General features: G+C 55.9%; 1 protein-coding gene across 4 annotated transcripts in view; it reads right to left on the bottom strand.

The window, feature by feature from the left end:
- GLI2 (GLI family zinc finger 2) overlaps positions 1–17,632 on the bottom strand; it is a 182,738-nt gene extending 165,106 nt beyond the window's left edge. For 3 of the 4 annotated variants that reach the window (XM_028101359.2, XM_088022163.1, XM_088022164.1), the window contains exon 1: positions 17,497–17,632. In XM_028101359.2, the coding sequence (XP_027957160.2) occupies positions 17,497–17,632 (136 nt within the window). Of the gene's footprint in view, positions 1–5,494; positions 5,510–17,496 lie in introns of all 4 variants that reach the window. The other variant, XM_088022162.1, reaches the window with a different exon arrangement.
- Positions 17,633–20,834: the final 3,202 nt, after the last annotated feature.

Raw genomic sequence — 20,834 nt, 5'->3', positions numbered from 1 at the left:
CACCTTAAATTTCCAGTAACGTAAATATTGATAGAGATAGCGCACATAAAGAGAAGTTCTTTGGGGTCCTCGGTAATTTTGAAGGGACTAGACAGTCTGGGAAATCTCTATGCAGGGCGGCAGGCGGGCCACCCTCAGCCTCTGCCCTGCATGGCCAATCTGTGGCTCGCCCAGCAAGGTGGGCAGAGCCGACCGCTCCAGCCCCCACGGCTCCAACTCCCATGGAGCTCCTAGAGCAAGCATAGCTCCCGCAGAGGGTCCTACCACCGCTCCCCCGTATTCCGTCCAGCGTGAGGTTGGGAGCTAGCAGAGGGAGACAAACATACACTCCGACTGTCCCCACCGGTTCCTGTTTGTCCACAGTCTCTCCCATGTCACACCTGGCCTTCCTTCCCACTGCAGACCCCACTGACCTACGCTGACTTTGGCCCAGCACCAGATGCAGAGGCCGCAGCCCTCAGGAGATTTCAGGGCTCCCCCAGCCAGATGTCCCAGCTGGATGCGGCCGGTGGCATCACAACCCTTGTCCCGTGTCGCTCACAGTGGCTCCGCTCCCCTATCCGGACTGGAACTGGGATGGCGGTGGGTGTCTCGGGGAACAGGTGTCAATGCCCCTGAAGGTACCGGCAGGAGCCAACCCAGTAGGAGAGCAGAGGAGGGCATCCCAGGCAGAGGGAGAGCCACACAAAGGCGAGGGGCCCTGTGTGACCCGAGAGGCAGGTGGGGGCCACACGTGCCCGGTGCTCGGACTCGTACTCGGCCTGTGGTGCCGGGGAGCCACCGCCCACCACGACGGTCCCCTCCACCGATGGGGGACGGGAACTGGGGTGGATGGTGGTGGCCCGGGGGGCGGCCATCAGGTTTAACTCTGTCCCACCCCCAACTTTGGGCCACAGTGATTTGTGACTCCCGTTACAAAGGGGCCCGGCTCCACAAAGGTGGAAGGCCCGATGGCTGAGATGCCTTCTCTCCCAGGCTTCGCTGTGCTTTTTATGAGTAAACACTTCCCGATAGAGACTTACTGTCTGCAGAGACCCCTCTATACCCCAAAGGTAAGGGTTTAAGTGGCCTTATAACTGCCGTTACTTATCTTTACAACGGCCGGAGAGAGCCTGCTCAGTAACAGAAGCTTTCATTCCACTGTATATATTTTTAGTGACTGGTTATAAATCAGGCTCACTCCTGGGGCTTGGGGTCTGGGGTCTCCTCCATTCCAGAAGGCCAGGCTAGGAGAACCGTCCCTGGTTCTCAGGACTTCCGGCACTGACAGTCCTCGAGAAGGCAGGACACGGGGCTCTTATCTCTGGTGACACAGCAGGGCGGGGGCGTCTTTGGGTCCCTCAGGCACGTTTCTGGCCCTTTCTCTAAGCAGCAGCCCCTTTCCCTTCCTCCTGTGCTCTTCCCCCATCAAACCTACTCTCTCAACACAGCATCTGATAAACTCATTCCCACGGAGGCGCTCAGGTCTTACAACAGTCAAGTTGTTTGCCTCGGCCTTGGAAGTACCCCTTGTAGGACACTGACACCCAGAGAGGGACACAGAAAAGGATGCCTAAACCCCCAGAAAGTACGCCCTTTAAGCATCCACCACCTCAGTCTCCATAGAACAGATGCTCATGCCCTCACGCCCTTCCTACTTCGGTGCACACACGCCCAACTTCCAGTCACTACTACCGGTGACTAACTGCGGGTTTTCTCTGCTTCCAAAGCCCCCTTTGCTGGACAACTGAACAGGCCGGAAGCGCCAGAGCAGCCCTCAAGCAAGGGCTGACAGGGGTTGGTGGTGTTCAGACCTTGGCTCTCTTGCCCCTTGGGCAGGATGGATCACACGGGCTCCTGGAGTCTCCCCCTGGGGTGAAAGTGCAGGAGTTCTTGGTAGTAGCTGGCTTGCTATGGTGCTTTCCCTCTCCTGCCTCCCCTCTCCTGCCTCCCCTCCCCCGACCCTCCTTACCCCTTCAAATAGAACATGTGTGCTAGAATCTCACTGTAGAGCCTCTAAGCATTGTAACTAGGATGTACTGTGTGCAAGGAACCTCAAATCAGGGGCACAGTCTGAGGGCCGGGGAGGCTGGGGGTGACTCTCTGCTCAGGACGGGGTGGCCCCGGGGGGCTGGCACAGCCTGGTGATCTGGTGAGGAGGAGGCTGTCCTCAAGAGACGCAAGGCACCGTGGGCGCCAGGGTGAGGAGGGGGCACCTGAGGATGAAGGACCCAGATGCATCCGTGCACACAAGACCACGGACAAGGGAATGAGCCAGCACACTTGGGAAGGGGGTGCCTATCTGCCCCAGGCAGCCACCCAGCCGAGAAGTTCTTGCAAAAGCAGGACCAAGAGTCTCAGTCTGACCCTGGGCTTGGTTCTCTCCGTCCCAAGACCCAACCCCGCTGAGTGGGTCAGGCTGTTCCGCGTATGCAGCTGGTGGGCCAGTTCTGGGATGGGGGAGCTCAAGGACATGCGGGCCACGTCTCCCCGTGGTCCCCACTCCACCCCCACCTCCTCTGGGAAAAACGTTCAAAGGCCGCTCTTGCCCTCTCCACAGCCCCAAAGCAATGAAGTTCCTAGAATCGGGGCAGAGGGAAACGCTGACTCTGTTTTTCGTTTCATTTTGTTTTGTTTTTTTAAGATCCCAGAAGCTTCTGATTCCTCCTTGGGGATACATGCACAGAAACTATGTCTGACCACCCACGGCCCTGCCAGGACATTTGGTCAGCGTTAGTGACTCGAAGGCACCGACAGGACAGAGGGGCAGAGCCTTCCATTCCGCGGCACGCCGAGCATACTTCCGAACACTCCCAGATGTCGCACACGGACTGGTGGCAGCCTCCTCAGGACCTCCCAGTGCTCCCGGGGGGTGGGGGCTGCCAAGGAACGGGGGCCCGTGTGTCTCTGAGTTCAGAGACCCCAACAGAACAAGGCCACGTGTTCCCACACCTTCACTCAGGCCCAGCAATCTACGGCAAGAACAATGGCCACGGCTTTCGGCCTCCCCCCGACAGGGGATGCTCACCCTAATCGCTGTGCAAGAGTGGAAGACGGGATGCACAGACGGGTCCGGGGTGAGGAGAGCGCCTGGCTGGGCCAGACCTGAGTGGGACGGCCCAGGAGGGAACGTTCCAGAGACAGGGAGAGAGGACAGAGACTGCATGTCAAGGATGGAGCCAGGGGAAAGGGGATCCCAACAGCCTGAAGGACTAGGAAGGGTGATGTCCCCAGGATGGACTCCCCCACGGTCTCCCCAAGAGCTGGAAATGCCCCAGAGGCCCACTCTGGGGTGATGGCCCAGAAACAGAGAGAAGGGGTCCCCCAGGCTGGTACTGAGTCGGTCCTTCCAGAGCCCCCACGAGGACAGCTCTGTGGCGGGGCCTCTGCCTCAGTCCTGAGCTCAGCCCCACCAGGGAGGGTATGCCCGCCCCATGCGACAGACCAAGGAGCTGCCCCTGCGCCCACAGCGCGCACAGCCCCGGTGTCTCGCCCCACGGGCTGCACCCCAGCTGCACCTGTTGCATCCCGACTTCCCCACACAGGGATGGCAGGGAGATGCCCTGCCCCGTGGCATGGAGATGACCAGGGCCAGATCATCAGCCTCTCCTCCCCCAGCAAGTGGTTTCCACTCTACCTCCCCAGTACATCTGACAGAGGCAGCGGTTTTCACAGCCCTGGGAAACACAGGCCAGCCCTGTCTCCCCGCCGGAGAACCCAGACGACATTCTTCACAACGTGGTCACTTCTCCGGGTACTTCCTGTCGCAGTTCCAGAAGAAATGGACTGTGTATTGCCTGCTCAGAGCTGCTGTGTGTGAGCGTGGGTCTGACACGGCTCACGTGGAGAAGAGTCTCCTTCCAGGTGACTAGCAAAAGTCCAGGGCCTCTAGTGGCTAGAACGCTGCTCAGCACATGCGAAGCCCCAAAAAACATTCGTGTAAAGGTGGAAGAGAGGCAGGGTGGCAGAGAGGGAAGCGGGGAGGGTGGGAGGAACATCTGAAAAGCAGAGCAATCCCGCAGGAATCATCTGCATTTCGTTGGTGGGGATGGAATGCTTCAAGTCACAGGATGCAAGTCAAACTAGCAGAAGAGTGAGTTTATTCCAGATGTCCCTCCCCTGCTCCAAGCCTTTTCATGGCTCCCTACTGCCCACAGTCCAAATTCCCCTGCAGTGTGTCCAAGGCTCCCCACAGCCGTTCAAAACTCCCTTTCCAACTGCATCTCTCCTCCTACCCCTTTGTGTGAAGCCTCCTCTCAAGCAGGTGCTCTGGTCCCTACCCTGCATCCCTTTCCAGTGTTCATGTCCCTTCTCAGGGCCCTCTCCCATATGTCTCTCCTTATTTAGGAAACCCTCCTTAGTGGCACTACCTCTGGAACTTTCTGTCACTTCTCTAAGGCTCTCCCCTGGTACTTCTCAAAACACTTCATGTTCCATGTTCCCCCATAGGGAGCTCAAAAGGACAAGGAGGGAAGGGAGAGAGACCTGGGCACTCCAAATGCAACCCAGAGGAGGAGGTCCAGGGAAGGGAGGACCAGAGGAGTGCTCCCTGCTTCTGAAGAGCCAGAGTTCTAACTCCATTCACTGGCGAGTGTCTATGGGCACCCAGAGCCCCCAAAGTGTCCCCCCCCTCCTGCCAACTAGCTGAAGTGAAGGGGACATTTTTATTTGGCCTACCCAGCATCACATGGGGCCCATTCTCCCATGCATGGTCCCTACTGGTCAGGGAGGCAGACCCTCCCCATACCGGCAGGTGTCCATAAGAGCACATAGCCTGGTCACAGGGACTGGGTCACAGGGTGCAAGGGATCCAAGGCAGGGCAATGAGAAGAGGCCCTGGACTTTTGCTAGAGTCACCTAGAAGGAGACCTGCCCCATGAGAGCTCAGGGTGCCAGGCCCACATTCCCCCACAGCAGCTCTCGCCACCCTGTGAGGAGAGGCTGCCTGCGTGCCAACCAAGGGGCAAGCTGACCAAGAGCATGGCGAAAAGGAGACAGTGTCCCAAAGGCATCATCGGAATCTCGAATTCAGCTGGTTATGGCTGCCCAGTTAGGGAGGCCACGAGATCCATGCAGTTTCGGAAGGTCTGAGTGGGTTTCTGTCCCTTGCAATTGAGCATCCTGACGCGGTTTCCATCAGAGAAGAGCCATCCTTCCTGGCCAAAGTACAGCTGTCTTCCCAGAGCCTCACACATCACAAATGTCCCTCTTGGGGCTTAGCTAAATTAAGTCTGGCTGCCTGCCCAACCTCCACAGCCTCTGGCTGAGAGCCGACCTGAGGATGGGCAGAAGCTTGGGGAGAGGAAAAGGGGCCCCCAGAGCCATGGGTTGGGACTCGCTGAGGACAGGGTGAGGCCACGGGGTCGAGGGAGAGAGGACAGTGGAGGGAAGGAGCAAACTGGGGCCTCTGGGCCAGGACAGAGAAGGTAGGAGGGTGCACCAGACAACCACACCCTTCATGGTGCCAACCCTGGCCAGCTATGCCACTTCCCAGGAGCCACAACCTGCCTGGCACCCCCTTCTGCCGACACTGCTCTGAAAAGGGCCTGTATCATCCCTCATGGGCTGGGGACACCACTGATTGTCCAGGGCCCACCCAATCCGGGTGCCCGCCCCAGGGCTGGTAGAGCTTCCTGGCTTGGGTGTCCCAGATCTGCTTCTTACCAGACCTGTCACCTGCTCACTGTGTGGCCTTAGCTAACCATTCCCTCTTTGGGCCTCAGTGGGCCACATGGCCCCCTGAAGCTCTTCCTTCTCAGAAGCACAGAAAAATCTGGCCCTCTTCAGCTGAGGGGCATCACCGACCCCTGAGCCCTGGCCCTTCCCAGCAAAACATCTGATTTCCAGTGGGACAGGGACCTGGAGTAGCAGGTGGGGCTGGTGGGGCACCATGGCTTGCCGGCTGGCCATCTCTCCCGGCCCTGCCTGACCCCAGCAGCCCCTGCTGCGGCTGGGCCCACAATGCCTGCCACAATTAATTATTCAGAGTCTGAGGGAGGACGGGATCTGGTGATAAAGGACTGGAAGTTAGCTGGAGGCTTGTGCTCTTTCTAAAGTGATTTACTCTGCTCCCTCCAAACTCACACCCTTAATGTAATTATTTACTTTGTCATTAAACACCCTCCTTCCACTCCAATTATTTTTAGAGTTTCTGGAGCCTATAGAATTGGCTAAGGAGGCTGCTCATTGGCCAGGGAACCGGGTCGTCCCCTGAGGGACAGTGTGGCTCATGCAGCCTGAGGACTCATGCTGGGGTTGCAGGCCTCGGCCCCGGACGGCCCCTCGTCCTAACTTCCTCCCTCCCCTCTTCCCTCCCTCCATTCCTTCCCCCTTCCTTCCTCCCTCCCTCTTTCCTTTTTAAAATGGAGATATAATTCACATACCATAAAATTCACCCTTCGAAAGTATACAATTCAGTGGTTTTTACTATATTCACAGGGTTGTGCAACCATCACCACAGTCTAATTCCAGAACATTTCATCACCCAAAAAAGAACTCCACATGCATTAGCAGTCACTCCGATTCCCTCCTCCCCTCTACTTCCCGCCTCTATAGATTTGCCTGTTTGGGACGGTTCACATAAACGGAGTCCTATGATATACGGCCCTCTGTGTCTGCCTGCTTTCACGGAGCATAATGTCATCGAGGTTCATACATGTTGAAGCACAATTCAGTACTGTGTTCCTTTTTATGGCTGAATAATATTCCATATGCAAACATCCTGCATTTTGTTCATCCATTAGCCAGCTAATGGACTTCTGGGTTATTTCCGTTCAGGGGCTATTCTGAATCGCGTCGCTGTGAACATGTGTATACAGGTTTGGGTGTGGGCTATGTTTCCAGTTCTCTTGGGTCCGTCCCTAAGTGTGGATCGCTGTCTTCCTCTCTTCCTCCTCTTCTCCATCCCATCCAGGGCCTGGAGCTGGGGAAGCTAGGGCCTGGCACGTTGGCGCTGCTATGGGCGGCTGGGGAGTCCTGCACTGCTCTGGTCGCTGACAATACGGCCAGGAGCTGCCAGGCCCTCTCGGGCAGGTGACGCCAGGAGTCTGTCACCCACATGGGCGGCAGACCTTCATGCCCTACGCTGCTGGCCAGAGGGGCTTCATCACCCTCATTTCACAGAGGGAGGTGAGAGCAGCCCGTGTTCGTACCTGGACGTGAACCCCTGCTTGCGGGCCTCACCTGTTGCCTTCCCTGTCACCAACAGAGCCAGGGGAGATGTGACCAGTGTGTCGACTCTGGGGACCACAAATGGGACAAAGGTCCCACCTGCGTCCAGCCTCAGAACTTGCAGAGGGAGCAATGTGTGTCTTGGGCAATTGGCTCCTCCCTTTCTGACCCTTCTCCCGTGCATAGCCCCAGGGACGCCAGTGCCCTCACGGTGTCACTGGGCAGGGGCCTGGGGCCTGGTAACCCAGGCCACACAGAGGCATCTAGAACAACACAGCCTCTGCACAAACCTGCAGGCAAGGTGACAGCTAACAGGTGAATTTCAGGCACTGCCATCGTGGAAATGAAGGAAAGTCCACGATGGCAGGGATTGAGGAAGCTGTCAAGCCTACACCTGGTGTCCTCTGCCCAACCCCACACAAAACCCAAACACTCCTCTCAAAGGTCACTACTCAAAATGGGATGGAAACCAGACACAGAAATGGCCCTCCTCAGACCAGAGGCCTTGCTACCTGGTGTGAGGGTTTCAGACTCTCCGGTCCCCACAAACACGAGCTGGCAACCCATGCCCATGGGGAGCAGGGCCAGCCAGGCCAGTCTCAGGGTCAGAGCCAAGGGCAGTGTCTCAAGACAGAGCCCCTCCAGCCTCCTCCTCCCTGCCTACCCAAGAGGAGAGACCAGCTGAACCTGGAGCAGGGTCTAAACAAGCCACGTGCACCCAGAGCTGGCCTGGGTTGGCCCTCCAGCCTCCACAGAACACAGACCCAGGAGGGGCCTCTGAATACGGTATCACGGGGCTTCCCAGTCCCAGGACAGCAGCTTGTGCTGGGGGGCTGAAGAGCAAAGGGAGTCCTTCCTTCCCCAAGGGGCTGACAAGGCCATTCTCAGCTCCCAGGGCCTTTGCACATGCCGCTCCTCGGGCTAGAAGGCCGATCCCCCTTGTACATCATGGGCAAGCGGCTATTCCTTGTGAAGATTCTGCTCAGATACCTGTGCATTCATTCATTCATTCATTCACTCACTCTCAAATATTTATTGGATGCCTATGTGCTACTCTCAGAGATAGTTCTAGAATAATCAAAATAACAGCAATAGCAATAATACTGGAAGGACCCACTACTAGATACAGAAGGCTCACCATATGCCAGGTACTATCTTAGCACCTCACGTTGCTTATCTGTAATCCTAGCCCTCAAAAGAGAAGTATTTTGTCCACTTTTAAGGTGAAGACACTGGGGTTCAGATCAGCAAAGGATACGCAACCAGGATGTGGCAGAGCAAGGATTGGAACCTTGTCCGTCCAACTCTGAGCCTCAGCCCCCAGATCATGCTGGCCACCCCGGAGCTGGTTGTTCCATGCGCCATTCCCCGTGGCTTGCCCTAAGCCCTGCCACACTCCAGAGAGCCACTGTGGTAACCTCTCCCCAACCATGTGATCTGAGTGTGCAGCTGCTCCCTGTAGGCCCCTGGGTCAGAGAGGCCACACGGCTGCAGGCCGTGGACTTACCAGGGCCTTACTCAGACATCAGAGCCTTTTCATGTCCCACTCCTTCCCTGAAGTATTTTGATCACTCCAGGCCTCAGGTAACGGCCACAGCTGTCTCACGAGTGGGGGCGCGTGGTTTCTCCATGGGACCACAGCTCCCGGGGACAAAGACTAGGGCTCCGGCTTCTCAGATGCCTCCCCTCCCTCACTCCTACCTGCCCCCTCTGGTGCTGGCACAGGCTTCTTCGAGGGCAGGAGTTCATTCAGAGGCACTGTTTGGCCTCCTAGCCCATCAATGTGGACTTAAAGAGGCTCCAACAGAGCCACAGGACCTCAGCCTGTGTGGTCGAGTGGCCACGCATCCACGCAGGAGCCCCAGATACCCCCCAGGCCTCACTCCCGAGCAGTCCTTCCCTCGTTCCACTGGTCCCAGATGCCACTGTCCATCCCTGCCATACCTGGCCGCCAGACCCAGGGACCCCTCCCTGCACTCCTTGTGTCTGGTCTCTCCACCCAAGACCTCTCTCACTGCAGGTAGCCCTCTCGAGTGGACACTGAGACTCTGACGTGGCAGGGGTCTGCCTTAAACCTCTGTGACTGGTTCCCTGAGGCTTGGGGGCGAGGCGAGAGTCTAGATACCCCACCGGCCACTGAGGCAGGAGCCCCTCTCAGGCCCACCCTAGAGCTACATAAGCCAAATGCTGCCTCGCCAAGCCCCTGCACTCCCACCAGGCCATTCTGCTGCCCCTCCCGCCCACCCTTGCCTCTTTTCACCTGGTGAAACCCTGCACATCCTTCAATGCCCAGGTCCGATGCTGCCTCCCCATGAAGCTTCCTGGGCAGGATCTGTCACCATCTCCCGAGTGTCCCCAGAGGGAGGTGAGAGCCATAGTGCTCTGTTCTCTGTCCCCCGATGCCTTCAACTGGGAGCTCCTGAAGGGCAGAAACAGGGTTTCCGCATCACCCCATCTCAGACTGGTGTTCCGGAACCATCTGCAGGATGCACTCACAAGCTCAGGGAACGCAGAGGCACCCAGGCCACCTCTGGTAGGCCAAGGGTCTCCTTCCTCTTTCGGGAACCCCGCTTCCACCCCGAACACCAGGCCTGACTTCATTATCTTCAAAATGTTCCCAAGATCAGAGGCGGTAAGACCTGGCCACAAACATAAAATAAATTATCTCCCCACACCAATGATAAATGGTTCTATTAGCAAACCAGATTGTTAAACTCTGATATAACAGAACGCAGGAAACTGGGGCCCATCCATTCTCCCTCCGGCGCACACTGAGTTGTAAATAGGTTATTTTGTGTGTAAATAACACATTAAAACACAGCATTAGCTGTGTCTTTTGATAGAGAGGAAATTGTTACAAATAAATAATTCCGGACAGGAATGTAAAATAAGCCAGATTTAATAGTGCATGCCTGGTGCAGCCGTGTTAAACATGACTAAAATGATAAACCCCAGAATATACTAATAGTAAACTATGCACTGACATCAAAGTAATGAGACTGTATTTTTTACCAAGCTTTAGAAATGCTAAAATTAGTTTTGACAGAACCAAACGTCAGAAAAATGTTTCCAACATAAACACCATCAATTTGGGAAGCTGGGGTTTGGGACAGGACAGGGGCAGGGCCAGGAGCAGCTGTGTCCCATCCCACGGGCAATTCCTGCCCAATCGGTTTCCGGTCCCAGGGGTGTCATCGCATGACCCTGGGTGCCTCAGGTCTCTGGACCTTGGCTTCCACATCTGTAAAATGAACAGATTTGAACTAGATGATCTCTCAGGCTTCTCCCCGTTCTGTAACTTTGCAACAGTTAAACATGCACAACGAACCACAAGATGCGAGGCCATGTCTGCCAGGCGGAAGGGGAAGGGGAGGAAACGAGCCTGAGCCACCAGGACGGCCCTCGGGGGCTTCTATTCCCTGTGGGCAGAGCTCACCAGCTCACATGAGCCAGACAGAAACACACAAGGCAGATCTGAAGTGGAAATGTGTGTGCTCCGGCCTCTGTAACCAACGGGGAGAGGCCAGGTGGCCCGGCGGAAGGCTCCCAGGGCACAGACCCGGGGCTGGGCCTTGAACGCTGAGCCGAGGTGGGGCAGGGGCTGCTGTGTTGGGGCCAATGGGGCATCTGCTCCGATTTGGATGGCAGCTGGTTTGTTTGTTTGTAATTTATTTATTTTCAGAGAGGGAGAGAAAGAATCTCCAGCAGACTCGCCACTGAGCACGGAGCCCGATGTGGGGCTCGATCTCCTGACCCGGGGCTTGATCTCCCGACCCCGAGATCCCGACATGAGCCGAAACCAAGAGTCGGATGCTCCACCGACTGAGCCACCCAGGCGCCCCTGGATGGCAGCTATTTTGAGTGACGTTCAGAAAGGCCTTCAGAGCATGAGGTCTCAGGGTGGCATGAGACCACAAAACGCAAGAGGAATGGGCATTCAGATTCGTGTCGCTAACGTTTACTTCATCACTACACAGACCCTCTGATGGCCACTCTCTAAACACTCGCCCATTTCAGCTCCCCAGAGCCAGGTGTAGTGCCCATGACCATCTCCACTCTATGCACTTGAGAAAAGTGAGCTGGCTTGCTCCAGAGCACACAGCTAACAGTGGGGAGCTAGGAATAGCCCAGGTCCTTCCTACCATATTCCCTGTGGGCCGCAAGGAGTCTCCAACCCTCCCCTCGGCCCCACGTGCCCCGACCCTCCAGCACAGCCCTGGCACTTGAGACCTCACTGGCCCGGGCGTCGTTAAGTCATTCAGAGCCCCCCACTTCCACCCCAGAAAACACCCGGGTGGTCGCACTGCATCCCGTTTCCTGAGTGCGCGGAGCTGTCGGGGAGGACTGAGCTCTGCTCTTAGATAAAGCCTGATGGGAACTGGCTGTTCCATGTGGCCAGGCCATTAAAACAAACTCAGTAGCAGCGACAACAGCCGTCCTGAAAATCACTTAAATAAGAATAATTGCCCACTTAGTCACACCTGAGCGCATCCTCTAGCTCAGGGCGAAAGTGTGCGGCCCCAGAGGAGCCATTCGGGTAGGCCAGGGAGGCTGGTCCGCTTGGCAAGCTGCAGAGGGCCTCAGGAGGGGAGCCGGGGCCCGACTGACCCTGGCCCTTGGGAACCTCAGGGGCAGCAGGCCACACCAGCCCACTGGCATGACAGTGTCAGACTCCCCTCCCTGCCCATTCATTTATTGGGTGTCTGCCTTGCTGGGGGTGAACAATGCCCTGCCCAGAGGGCATCCTAGGGGGATGGCCCAGAGACGGAAGGAGGGCAAAGACACCGGGGACTCAGAGGCATTTATCAGTGACAGGGCACAGTAAGGTCCAGCGGACTTGGGTACATTTCCTCACTCTGGCACCTCAGCGAGAATGCTCACCACCTGACTCGTTTACAGACCCTGGTATTTACGCAGTATTCCAAGACTGACAGGGATGCCTCACCACTGCGTAAAAACGTGCCTGGAAGAAACTTTTGGAGAAGCCAGCAGGGCCAGCAGACAAAATGATGGGGTGGCCAGGGCAGTGGGGGCACAGAAGCCCCCCGAACCAAGGAGCCAAGTGCCGAGAGTCACCCAGTACTCAAGCCTGGTGGACAAGCAGGTCACCGCCCGGCCAGTACAAACCAGCTGCACCCAGTTAGCGCGCCCCCTCCAGGGATGCACTCCCTGCCTTGGACCAACTGCAACCCGTGTAAACATACCCACGCCCAGGCCCCGGCTGGGGGATGGCCTGGGGATCTGCATTTATTACAGCTGTCTCAGGGGCTGCTGATGCGTTCGGCAACCTCTGGTCTGATCCCACCCTCTGGCGTACAGGAGTGAAGGCTGAGTGAGCAAGGCCAGGGACCCACTCAGGTCACCTACCCAGGACAGCCTGCGGTAGTGAAACAAAGCAGGACAGCGACTCAGGTCCGATCTCCAGCCCAGGGCTCCCTCCACCACTCTCGAGGAGGAAGACAGCAGAAATCTGGTCTTCCTACCCCTGTCCAGCCTCAACAAGTCAACCAGCAAGAGTCACCAGTGAAGGGAAGACTTTCTAAGCCAGGCAGAGCCTCCAGGGCCTGGAAAAGGAAAACTAGCAATGGTTCATAAAGCAGAGACTTAACCTGGGCCTCACACAGAGCTAACTTAGAGCCTGCCACTTTACATTGCCGCCTCAAGTAATTCTTACGACACTGTGAGGTAGGGATCATTACTGTGTCCATTTTGCAGATGTAGAAATGGAGGCTCGGACGTGCCCAAGGTCAGCAGATTGGGGCCTAACCCCCCTGTGATGTGGCTCCAGAGTCTGAGCTGTTTCTTACTGCTTCTCTGGACCGCCTGGGAGAAGAGCGGCAGCGGGGGCAGCCACCCCCCCGCGAGGTGTCCTGTGCCAGGCCAGCCTGAGCACATGCTATCTCCCGTAATTGTCCCCTAGCAGCTCTGCATGTGATTCCCACTTTAGGTATGGCAAGTCTCGCCCTGCCTCATGCAGCTAGAACGCGGAGGGCCCAACACTTACGAGGGCATCAGAATCCCCGCAACTTCCTGGGCCCCACTCCCGGAAGGAGTGCTCTTGGAAGCCTTGGGGTGGGGGGGCCCAACTCCCAGGGATGCTGCTGCAGCTGCTGGTGGGAGACCACAGGGGGAGGGCCCGGGCCCAGCACATAGAGGGCGCTCCACGACAATAAGGTGCTGTCACTGTGGGCGCCTCACGGGGTTTCTAAAGCCCGTCTGGCACTCTGACCTCAAGGACTGAGCAAAGCTCTGACCAAGACTTGGTTCCAAGTTTTATGGCTCCAGACTTTCCGATCGTCCCAGCCCCAGAGGCCTGGAGGAGCTGGGTCCCTGGTGCTCAGCTAAGGCACACAGACAGGTTCAGAAATATTTTTGGAAAGAAAACCCACTGTTGCAGAGGAAAATACGACAGCATTTAGGTAGTTTCAGTGAAAAGCAATGAAAAACATCTGAATCAAATTGCCTTTAAAATTACGCCATTTCAAAAATTAAAGGGGAAAAAAAGCTCTGGGCCAAAATGTGTTTTTAAAAGATTTATGGCCTCCCAAGTGTTAGCACCACAGCTCAAGAGGCTGGGAAGGGACCCACCGGCCTGGGCCTCTGCCGTCTCCTCCCGCCAGACAGGTGATTCACTGAACCTGCCGCCAGTCTGACCACAGTGCTGCTCAGACACCGCCCTGCTCTGCTGTGCACACACGGTCTCCAAGAGGTAGCGACTCCGAGGGGAAACGCCCAGCCCCCAGCAGGTCCGGCCTCGTGACACCTAAGGGAGGTCAAGCAACAGGGGCCAGGCAGGCCAGGTGACTTTTCAGGTCCCTCTGCAAGTAACTCATGGCCCCAGGTCTCAAAGAACTGGCCATCTGGAAGTGAGAAGGTGCCGTCAGCCTGTTGGACAGACGAGTGACTTGCTGTGCCTGGTGCAGAGACTGGACAGTTACCATCAAGTATCAGTGGGCTGGCCTTTAAGGCCCAAATCACTCACCAACAGTCTAAAATCACCATCTAAAAGCAAATACCAAAAAAAGACGCTCACCATGTGACAGGGACAAGATGGAGCCTCAGACCCTGTTCTCTGTTAAAGCAGTGGGTGACCTTGGGCAAGTCCCTTCCTTACCTCGTCTCAGTCTCATTTACAAAATGGAGAGGCTCCAAGCACTCACGAATAGACGTGCCTGCCACCCCAGCCTCCTACCAAGCAGCTCCATGGGCTGGGAGATGTTCGACAACAGGCTCTGGCAGAAGACAGCAGGAGCGGACCACCCTGATTTATAGCGTTTGCCAATTTTCCTGCCTTAACTACCCACCCTGTGGCCAGCTTCTAGTTACCAACATAAGGTCAAGGGCAGCAGAACTGGAAGATGTCTACACTCCACTCACCCAAATTAGCAGGGGCTGGCTCCAGCACATCCCTGTTCTCAGAGAAGTTACATTCTAATAGAAGGTTCTAGAAGGCTGAAGGTCCTTAAGAACCAAAGGGATGAGCTTCCTGGATGCATCATCCATCACCCTGAGTCCCATTTAGGCGACCACTGCTAATGGTACTTCCAGGTAATCTAAAAGTTGTGACAGAGGTAAGATATGATTTGTATTCTGCTTTTTTCAGCTACTGTTAGAACATAGGCACATCCCCTCTGCCACATTATTATAAAGTCTTGATAAACATTTCCAGTGGCTACATAATGTTCTATTCAACAAATGTTCCATAGTTTGATTAATCAATCTCTTCTCCTGGAACGCACAAGCTTAGTGTTTGTGGCTTATCACACGTTGGTCCAGGGATGGCTGAGTCTTGTCTGAGGACGTCGGGAGCACTGTGGTGAGCAACCAGCAGCAATGACAAAGGGACCAGATCCTACAAACTGGCAGGGCTGCAAGGTGTCCAGATGTGTGTCGGCGGCGGGGGGCGAGGGGGGGCCTATATTCCAGGCCACCTTCTGACCGCTCGATCCGATCCTCTTGCCTCACCTCCCGGTTCCAGGGGCTTCAATCCCACCACTGGGATTGTATGGCTTTGGTTCTAAGAATGAGCATACCTCTTTAGGCAGAAAGATTTCATTTCCTTCCACCAAAAACTAGTGTTCAATGACAGAAGATTGTCATGAGATCATGAAGACTTTGGATGACATCTGGGAAAACAGGGCCCAGAATGGAAAAGGGCACAGCCCTGGGGATGTGGCTGCAATTAGGACCCAGCCCCCTCCGGGCTGCACCATTGGGCCTCCCCCACCCCATCCATGGAACACAGTGTCATGGCCCACCAGCACCGGCGCCCCCATTCCAAGATACCCCTGGCCTTGCCCCCGTGCAAGAGCAACTACTCCTGCCTGACTCCTGGAGGGCCTTTCACCATAAGCTGTGCAGACAAGGGGTGGGGGGTGGGGGGGGGTGGTGAGGAGGCTCCCCGTACCCTCTGCGCCTGATTCAAGACTCATTCCAAAGACAGGTCGCATCCACCCTCTGCTGGAACCGCATCGGCCAAGTGCTCCTCTGGGGTCAGGGAATGAGGGGATGGGGCCCTGCAGGGGTGGGCAGGGTCAGCATCCTAGAGTGAGGGTGCGGGTGGGGTAGAGCAGTGTTGGATGCCTCCGTGGAGCTACCGCACCCCAAGCAGACGTGCCTGCCACCCCAGCCTCCTACCCAGATGGGTAGGAGGGTTTCCGCAGATGGAGATCCCCTCCAGCATTAGTTGTTACTGCGCATTGGTGACAATCAGGTTTGACGCTAGAGGGGCTTCCCCCAATTACAGCCTAATCGCTGTCTAATTACTGCCTAGGTCTGTTCTCTGCTACTGCGGCATGGCAGTAAATCTCACTGCGTAGCAGTTCATGATCCACTCATGGCTCGGGAGAGGCTGACCCAGGCCGAGGCAGGGAGAGCAGAGGGCCCAGGGGCAGGCCAGAGAGGCACGGAGGCCCAGGCTTGCCATAGCTCCCTCAGGCCACAGAGACCCATGTCTGGCCGTCAGGCCGAGAGGGACAGCCTGAGCAGTGTCCACAGCACAGGGTCAGCCCTGGAGAAGGAACAGATCAACATGCCGACATAGCCAGGCCCAGGATGAGCCAGCCCTGGGACCAGGCCACAGGGCCTCCCAGCTACCTCCAGACTCCCACTCGTCGCCTCCCCTCCCCGCTCCTCCCTGCCCTCCCCTGTGTGGGGAGTCCACCCTGGGCTTCAGCTCCTTCCTCCGCCCCAGCTGGTCACACAGGGAGGGCCTGGAGAGCTCATCTCCAAGAGGGACAGGGGTCGAGGGGCATCACCCAGGTAAGGAGGCCAAACGCCCGCCTCCCCATGGGAGCAAGAAGGTTGGTCTCGGATCTCCCTCTCCTGCCTTGGGCCACATGGCCCTGATGATGACCTCCAACTGAGAATCACGGGGTGGGGGAATAAAAATAAATGTAGTAACAACAACCCAGAGGTCCTCCCGTTCACTCTTGGAAACACCAACTCCCTCCTCCCCCTCCGAGGGTCTGCCTGATTCCCTGGGCTCCAGTCCCCAGCTGCGCCCTGTCCGCCGGCCGGCCATGGGCCAAGAGCAGGAGCATCACCTGAGTTCCGGTGGGAAATGCAGAAACTCAGCCGCGCCCGCCCACCTTGCAAGCCCGGCTGCGTGTGTGAGCGCATCCAAGTGTGAGAGGCCCCACCCACGCTTGCACGCCCGGCCCCCGTGAGGGCGAATCTGCCCCTGCTGCTCTCCGAGATGTGCCTGAGCGGCGGGAGCAACAGGCCATGACTAAATGCACTTGAATAAAAAGGGCAAGAAAAGCAATCTAAGGCTCTCCACTCCTCAGAGACAGAAATAGTTCTGCGGCCTCCAGATGGACTGCGCGCACACAAGGGGAGGTCTCGCCTTCCCGCCAAACTTTCCCGACGGGATGCTGGCACGGACCAGTGGAAACCAGAGACTATTTCTCTTCGGGGCAGTAAATGAGAGGCTGTGGCTCGTGTAGTCCTTCTGTTATAATTAAGTTGGCCAGAAATTCACCTAAGGATACTAAATTCTGTACCTGACCCGCTAATTACAGCCAGAAGGGATCAGGAGACAATTACTTTCCAAAATAGTCCTTGGCGGGCCAGAGGCCAGGAGCCGTGTCTCTGGCACATCTCGAATGTGCCAAGCGAACGCACCCGGGGCCGCCCGGCAGATTGAGGGCGGCCAGACCCCCTGAGAAACCTGCCGGCAAACATCACGGGGCCTGGGATCCCCGGGAGTGGGGGGGGCACCTTCCTCTTCGCCCCCCATAAACCCAGCATGCCTGCCTGATGACATCGGCCACCAGTCTAATTAAATCCTAACGGGCTAATGAAAAACACCCCTGCTGCCCGCCAAGCGTGCAGAACACAAAGTACCTCCGTGGGCAGCTACTGCCGTGGCCACTGCGAGAGCCGAGGCCTTCCTGCCCGGGTCGGGGAAAGTGGTACCCTCCAGGCTCCCACTTTTGGCGTCTTTCTTTTCCGTGCTGGTGACTGAGGCTGACGTCTCCATCTTAGCTGCTCATAGTCCTGGGTGACAGCCCTGGAGGAAAAGACAAAGACGCTCACCAACACGGACTGCCCCCTGGATCCAGCCGGGATCCGCCGACCCAGATTCCCGGCCGCCACCCGCCACCGAAGCAGCCAACTTAATACTCTTCTAATTGGGAAGGAGGGTTTAATTAATTTTGAGAATTATTAGTTCTGAGACTCATCTGGTCTTGGGAATGACCTCACGGACGCCAGCCCAGCACAGTCGTTGCCCCCTACCCCAGATTTTTAAAATCTGAGCCCCAAGTTCCCGCCCGTAGTGGGGAGGAGCAAGGACCACTTTCGAGAAATGAAGTCCGAAGTAACGGCCTCCAGCTCGGGATCACAGGAAAATAAAGATAAATACAGTAACAAGGACTTAGTGGTCCTCAAAGGAAAGCCCTCATTTTCCTGTTCCTTCCCTACTCACAAGGATCCACCTCTCGTTTATTTGTGCACGTGTGCATTCATTCATTCATTCATTCATTCATTCATTCAACAGATTTTCATCATTTACTCACTGGTGCAAACTCGGTCAACACATTTCTAAGCCCCTATTATGTATCAGGCATTCCGCCTGGTGTTGAAGTTATAGTCCACAGAGTTTACATTCGACTTGGGAAAGGGATCATATAGAAGAGTGGGAGAAATAAATATGTAGTTTCAGTTAGCGAGAAGTAGCATAAAAAGAGAAAGCCAAGTGGTAGGACAGAGTGGGGTGGGAGGGGCTGAGGGGCCGCTGCCTTGCCTCTCTGAGGATGGAATGGGGTGCCACGTGAAACTCTGAGGGAGCCCGTGACAGCCAGAGGGCAGAGGCACGAGCCACGGACCTGGGTGGGCGGAGGCTGGCTCGTTTGAAGAACAGCAAGGTGAGTACAGGTCCTAGAGCGCTCTAAGCGGAAGAGGGACACGACAGGTCTCACAGTGTATCAGGGTCACTCTGCTGTTGTGTGAGAGCCAGTCTGGGTGGGGAAGGGGGCACTACCGGAATGACCCAGGGAGACATGATGGTGGTCTGGGTTAAGGGGGTGGTGGTGGAATGCAGAGATCACACACCTTCTAGGGCTTGGACGTGGGGTGTGGTGGAAAGAGGGAGAGCCCTGGGGGATGCAGGGCACAGGTAACTGAGCTCCGTCTGCAGCTGAGTGCTGGGTCACAAGGGAGCCTCTCACCAATATGCCTCATCCCTCACAGATACTGCTAATAACCGGTTATTTGTATCAAGTTACAGAATAGAAATGGGAAAGCCAATCTTCTTAAAAGAAGAGTAGTAGTGTCAAAGATGGCTCTTATTTTTGGCTGAGGACCTGGGTGAATGAACGGTGGTGCCACTGGCTGGGATGGAGCCCAGCGGGTGAGAAGCAGGTTTGGGCAGAAATCAGGAGCTCAGTCCGGGCCATGTTAAGTTGGAAATGCTTATTAAGCCACGCAGAGACTGTTGGAAATGTAAGTTCAGAGCTCAGGGGAGACGTAGAGGATGGAGACAGGAATATGGCAGCCACTGGGCAAGATCTCCAAAAGAGAGGGTGGAAGCGAAGAAGAGAAAGTTCCAGATCTGAGACAGGGGCATTCCAACATTTTCAGGAAACAGAGAGGAAACCAGCCAAGGAGAGTAAGCAGGGATGGCCAGTGGGGGAAGGAGAAGGAAAAAAACCACCAGGAGAGTGTTGGGGTGCCAGAAGCCAAGGCAGGAGTGAAACGCCTTGAAGAAGGGAACAATCAGCTCCTTCCCAAGCCACCAAGAGCTGGAGACGGTGAGGCCTGAGGGCTGACCAGCTTCGGTTGCATGTGGTGACAGGGCGCGGGTGGGGGGTCAGGGTACGAGTGGAAGTGGGAGAAACAGAGGCACAATTTAGTCGGGGAATCCGACTAATTTGCAAGTTCCATAGAAGAAGCAAAAAACGACGGGACAACCGGAGCGTCCAGAAGTCCTCCATGGTTTCTGTGTCAGAAAGCAGGTGGGCCAGTTTGCCGGCCCGTGAGAAGGGAGCCCACGGGTCACAGCAGGGCAGAAACCAAAGGTAGCGGTCAGCCCCATCCCCAGGGGCCTCAAGGTCAAATTCACATCTGCAGGTCCAGAATTTCATCTTGTTAAACCCACACAAAACTCTCGTGTCTTTCTAAGTAGAAAATGGGAAGGGCCAAGGACGATGATGTGAGGCATCATGGACGGTGCACAGTCCCATTGGCCTGCCAAGCAAACAGCCCGAGTCCTGGACCCCCTGGTTCCATCTGCATACACCAGCCTGTCCCGCTTCCACAATCTTTCGAAACTCCCTATCAAGGAAACCCAAGGCAGTTGGGGGACAGAGAAACCTCCCTGCAGATTTTGGTGAATTATGGGCTTTCCTTTGGCCTCCAGCCTATTTGTGTATGTAATCTGTTCTTTAAGGTTCTGCCTAGGTGGACGGCTCACCAGCAATGCACCCTGGCTCATGCCTGCCCTGCCTTCGCGGTCACCTGAGCTGCACCTTTGCGGTCACCTCCTTCCTCCCCATTTTCCTTCAACATCTGATGGGCTGGGATTGCCATCACTTTCTCAAAACATCTCACCCAGAGGGGCCTCTCGAGCAGGCTGCTCTGTACTAAGCCGGCACCCCCATATTGAATTCACCGTCATCTCCAGGTCAAGCTAGTACAGACCAACTGCTCAGGAATGTCTGGCAAAGAAAAGGGACCTTTGCGGCAGGGAAACCATGGCTCTTTGAAATTCAAGTGATTTCGTGAACAGCCTGCGTTTTCCTCCCAAGAAACTCAGGTAAAGGAATTCAGGCCCGATGTTGAAACCCACCTCAAATTTGGAAGTAAGGAGAAAAATAAAAATAACACTTGGAACAACAAAACTTTAATAAGCATTTACTGGGTGCCAAACACCTTACGGGAGTGATCTCATTTAATCCTCACAACATTTTACATAGAAAGAAACCAACGCTTAGGGGCGCCTAGGTGGCTCAGTCAGTTAAGCGGCTGCCTTCGGCTCGGGTCATGATCTCGGGGTCCTGGGATGGAGCCCCACTCAGCGGGGAGTCTGCTTCTCCCTCTGCCCCTCCCCCTGCACTTGTGCCCTCTCTCTCTCAAATAAATAACATCTTTTTTTGAAAAAGAAAGAGGGGAAGGAAGGAAGGAAGGAAGAAAGAAAGAAAGAAAGAAAAAAGAAAGAAAGAAAGAAAGAGGAAGGAAGGAAG

Source organism: Eumetopias jubatus, unplaced genomic scaffold (genome assembly GCF_037043125.1).
Source record: "Eumetopias jubatus isolate StellerSeaLion01/CBP00866 unplaced genomic scaffold, mEumJub1_p1.0 scaffold_3, whole genome shotgun sequence".
NCBI classification, from domain to species: Eukaryota; Metazoa; Chordata; class Mammalia; order Carnivora; family Otariidae; genus Eumetopias; species Eumetopias jubatus.
Note: the sequence above shows the minus strand (reverse complement) of the source record. Positions and strands in the feature narration are given on the sequence as shown.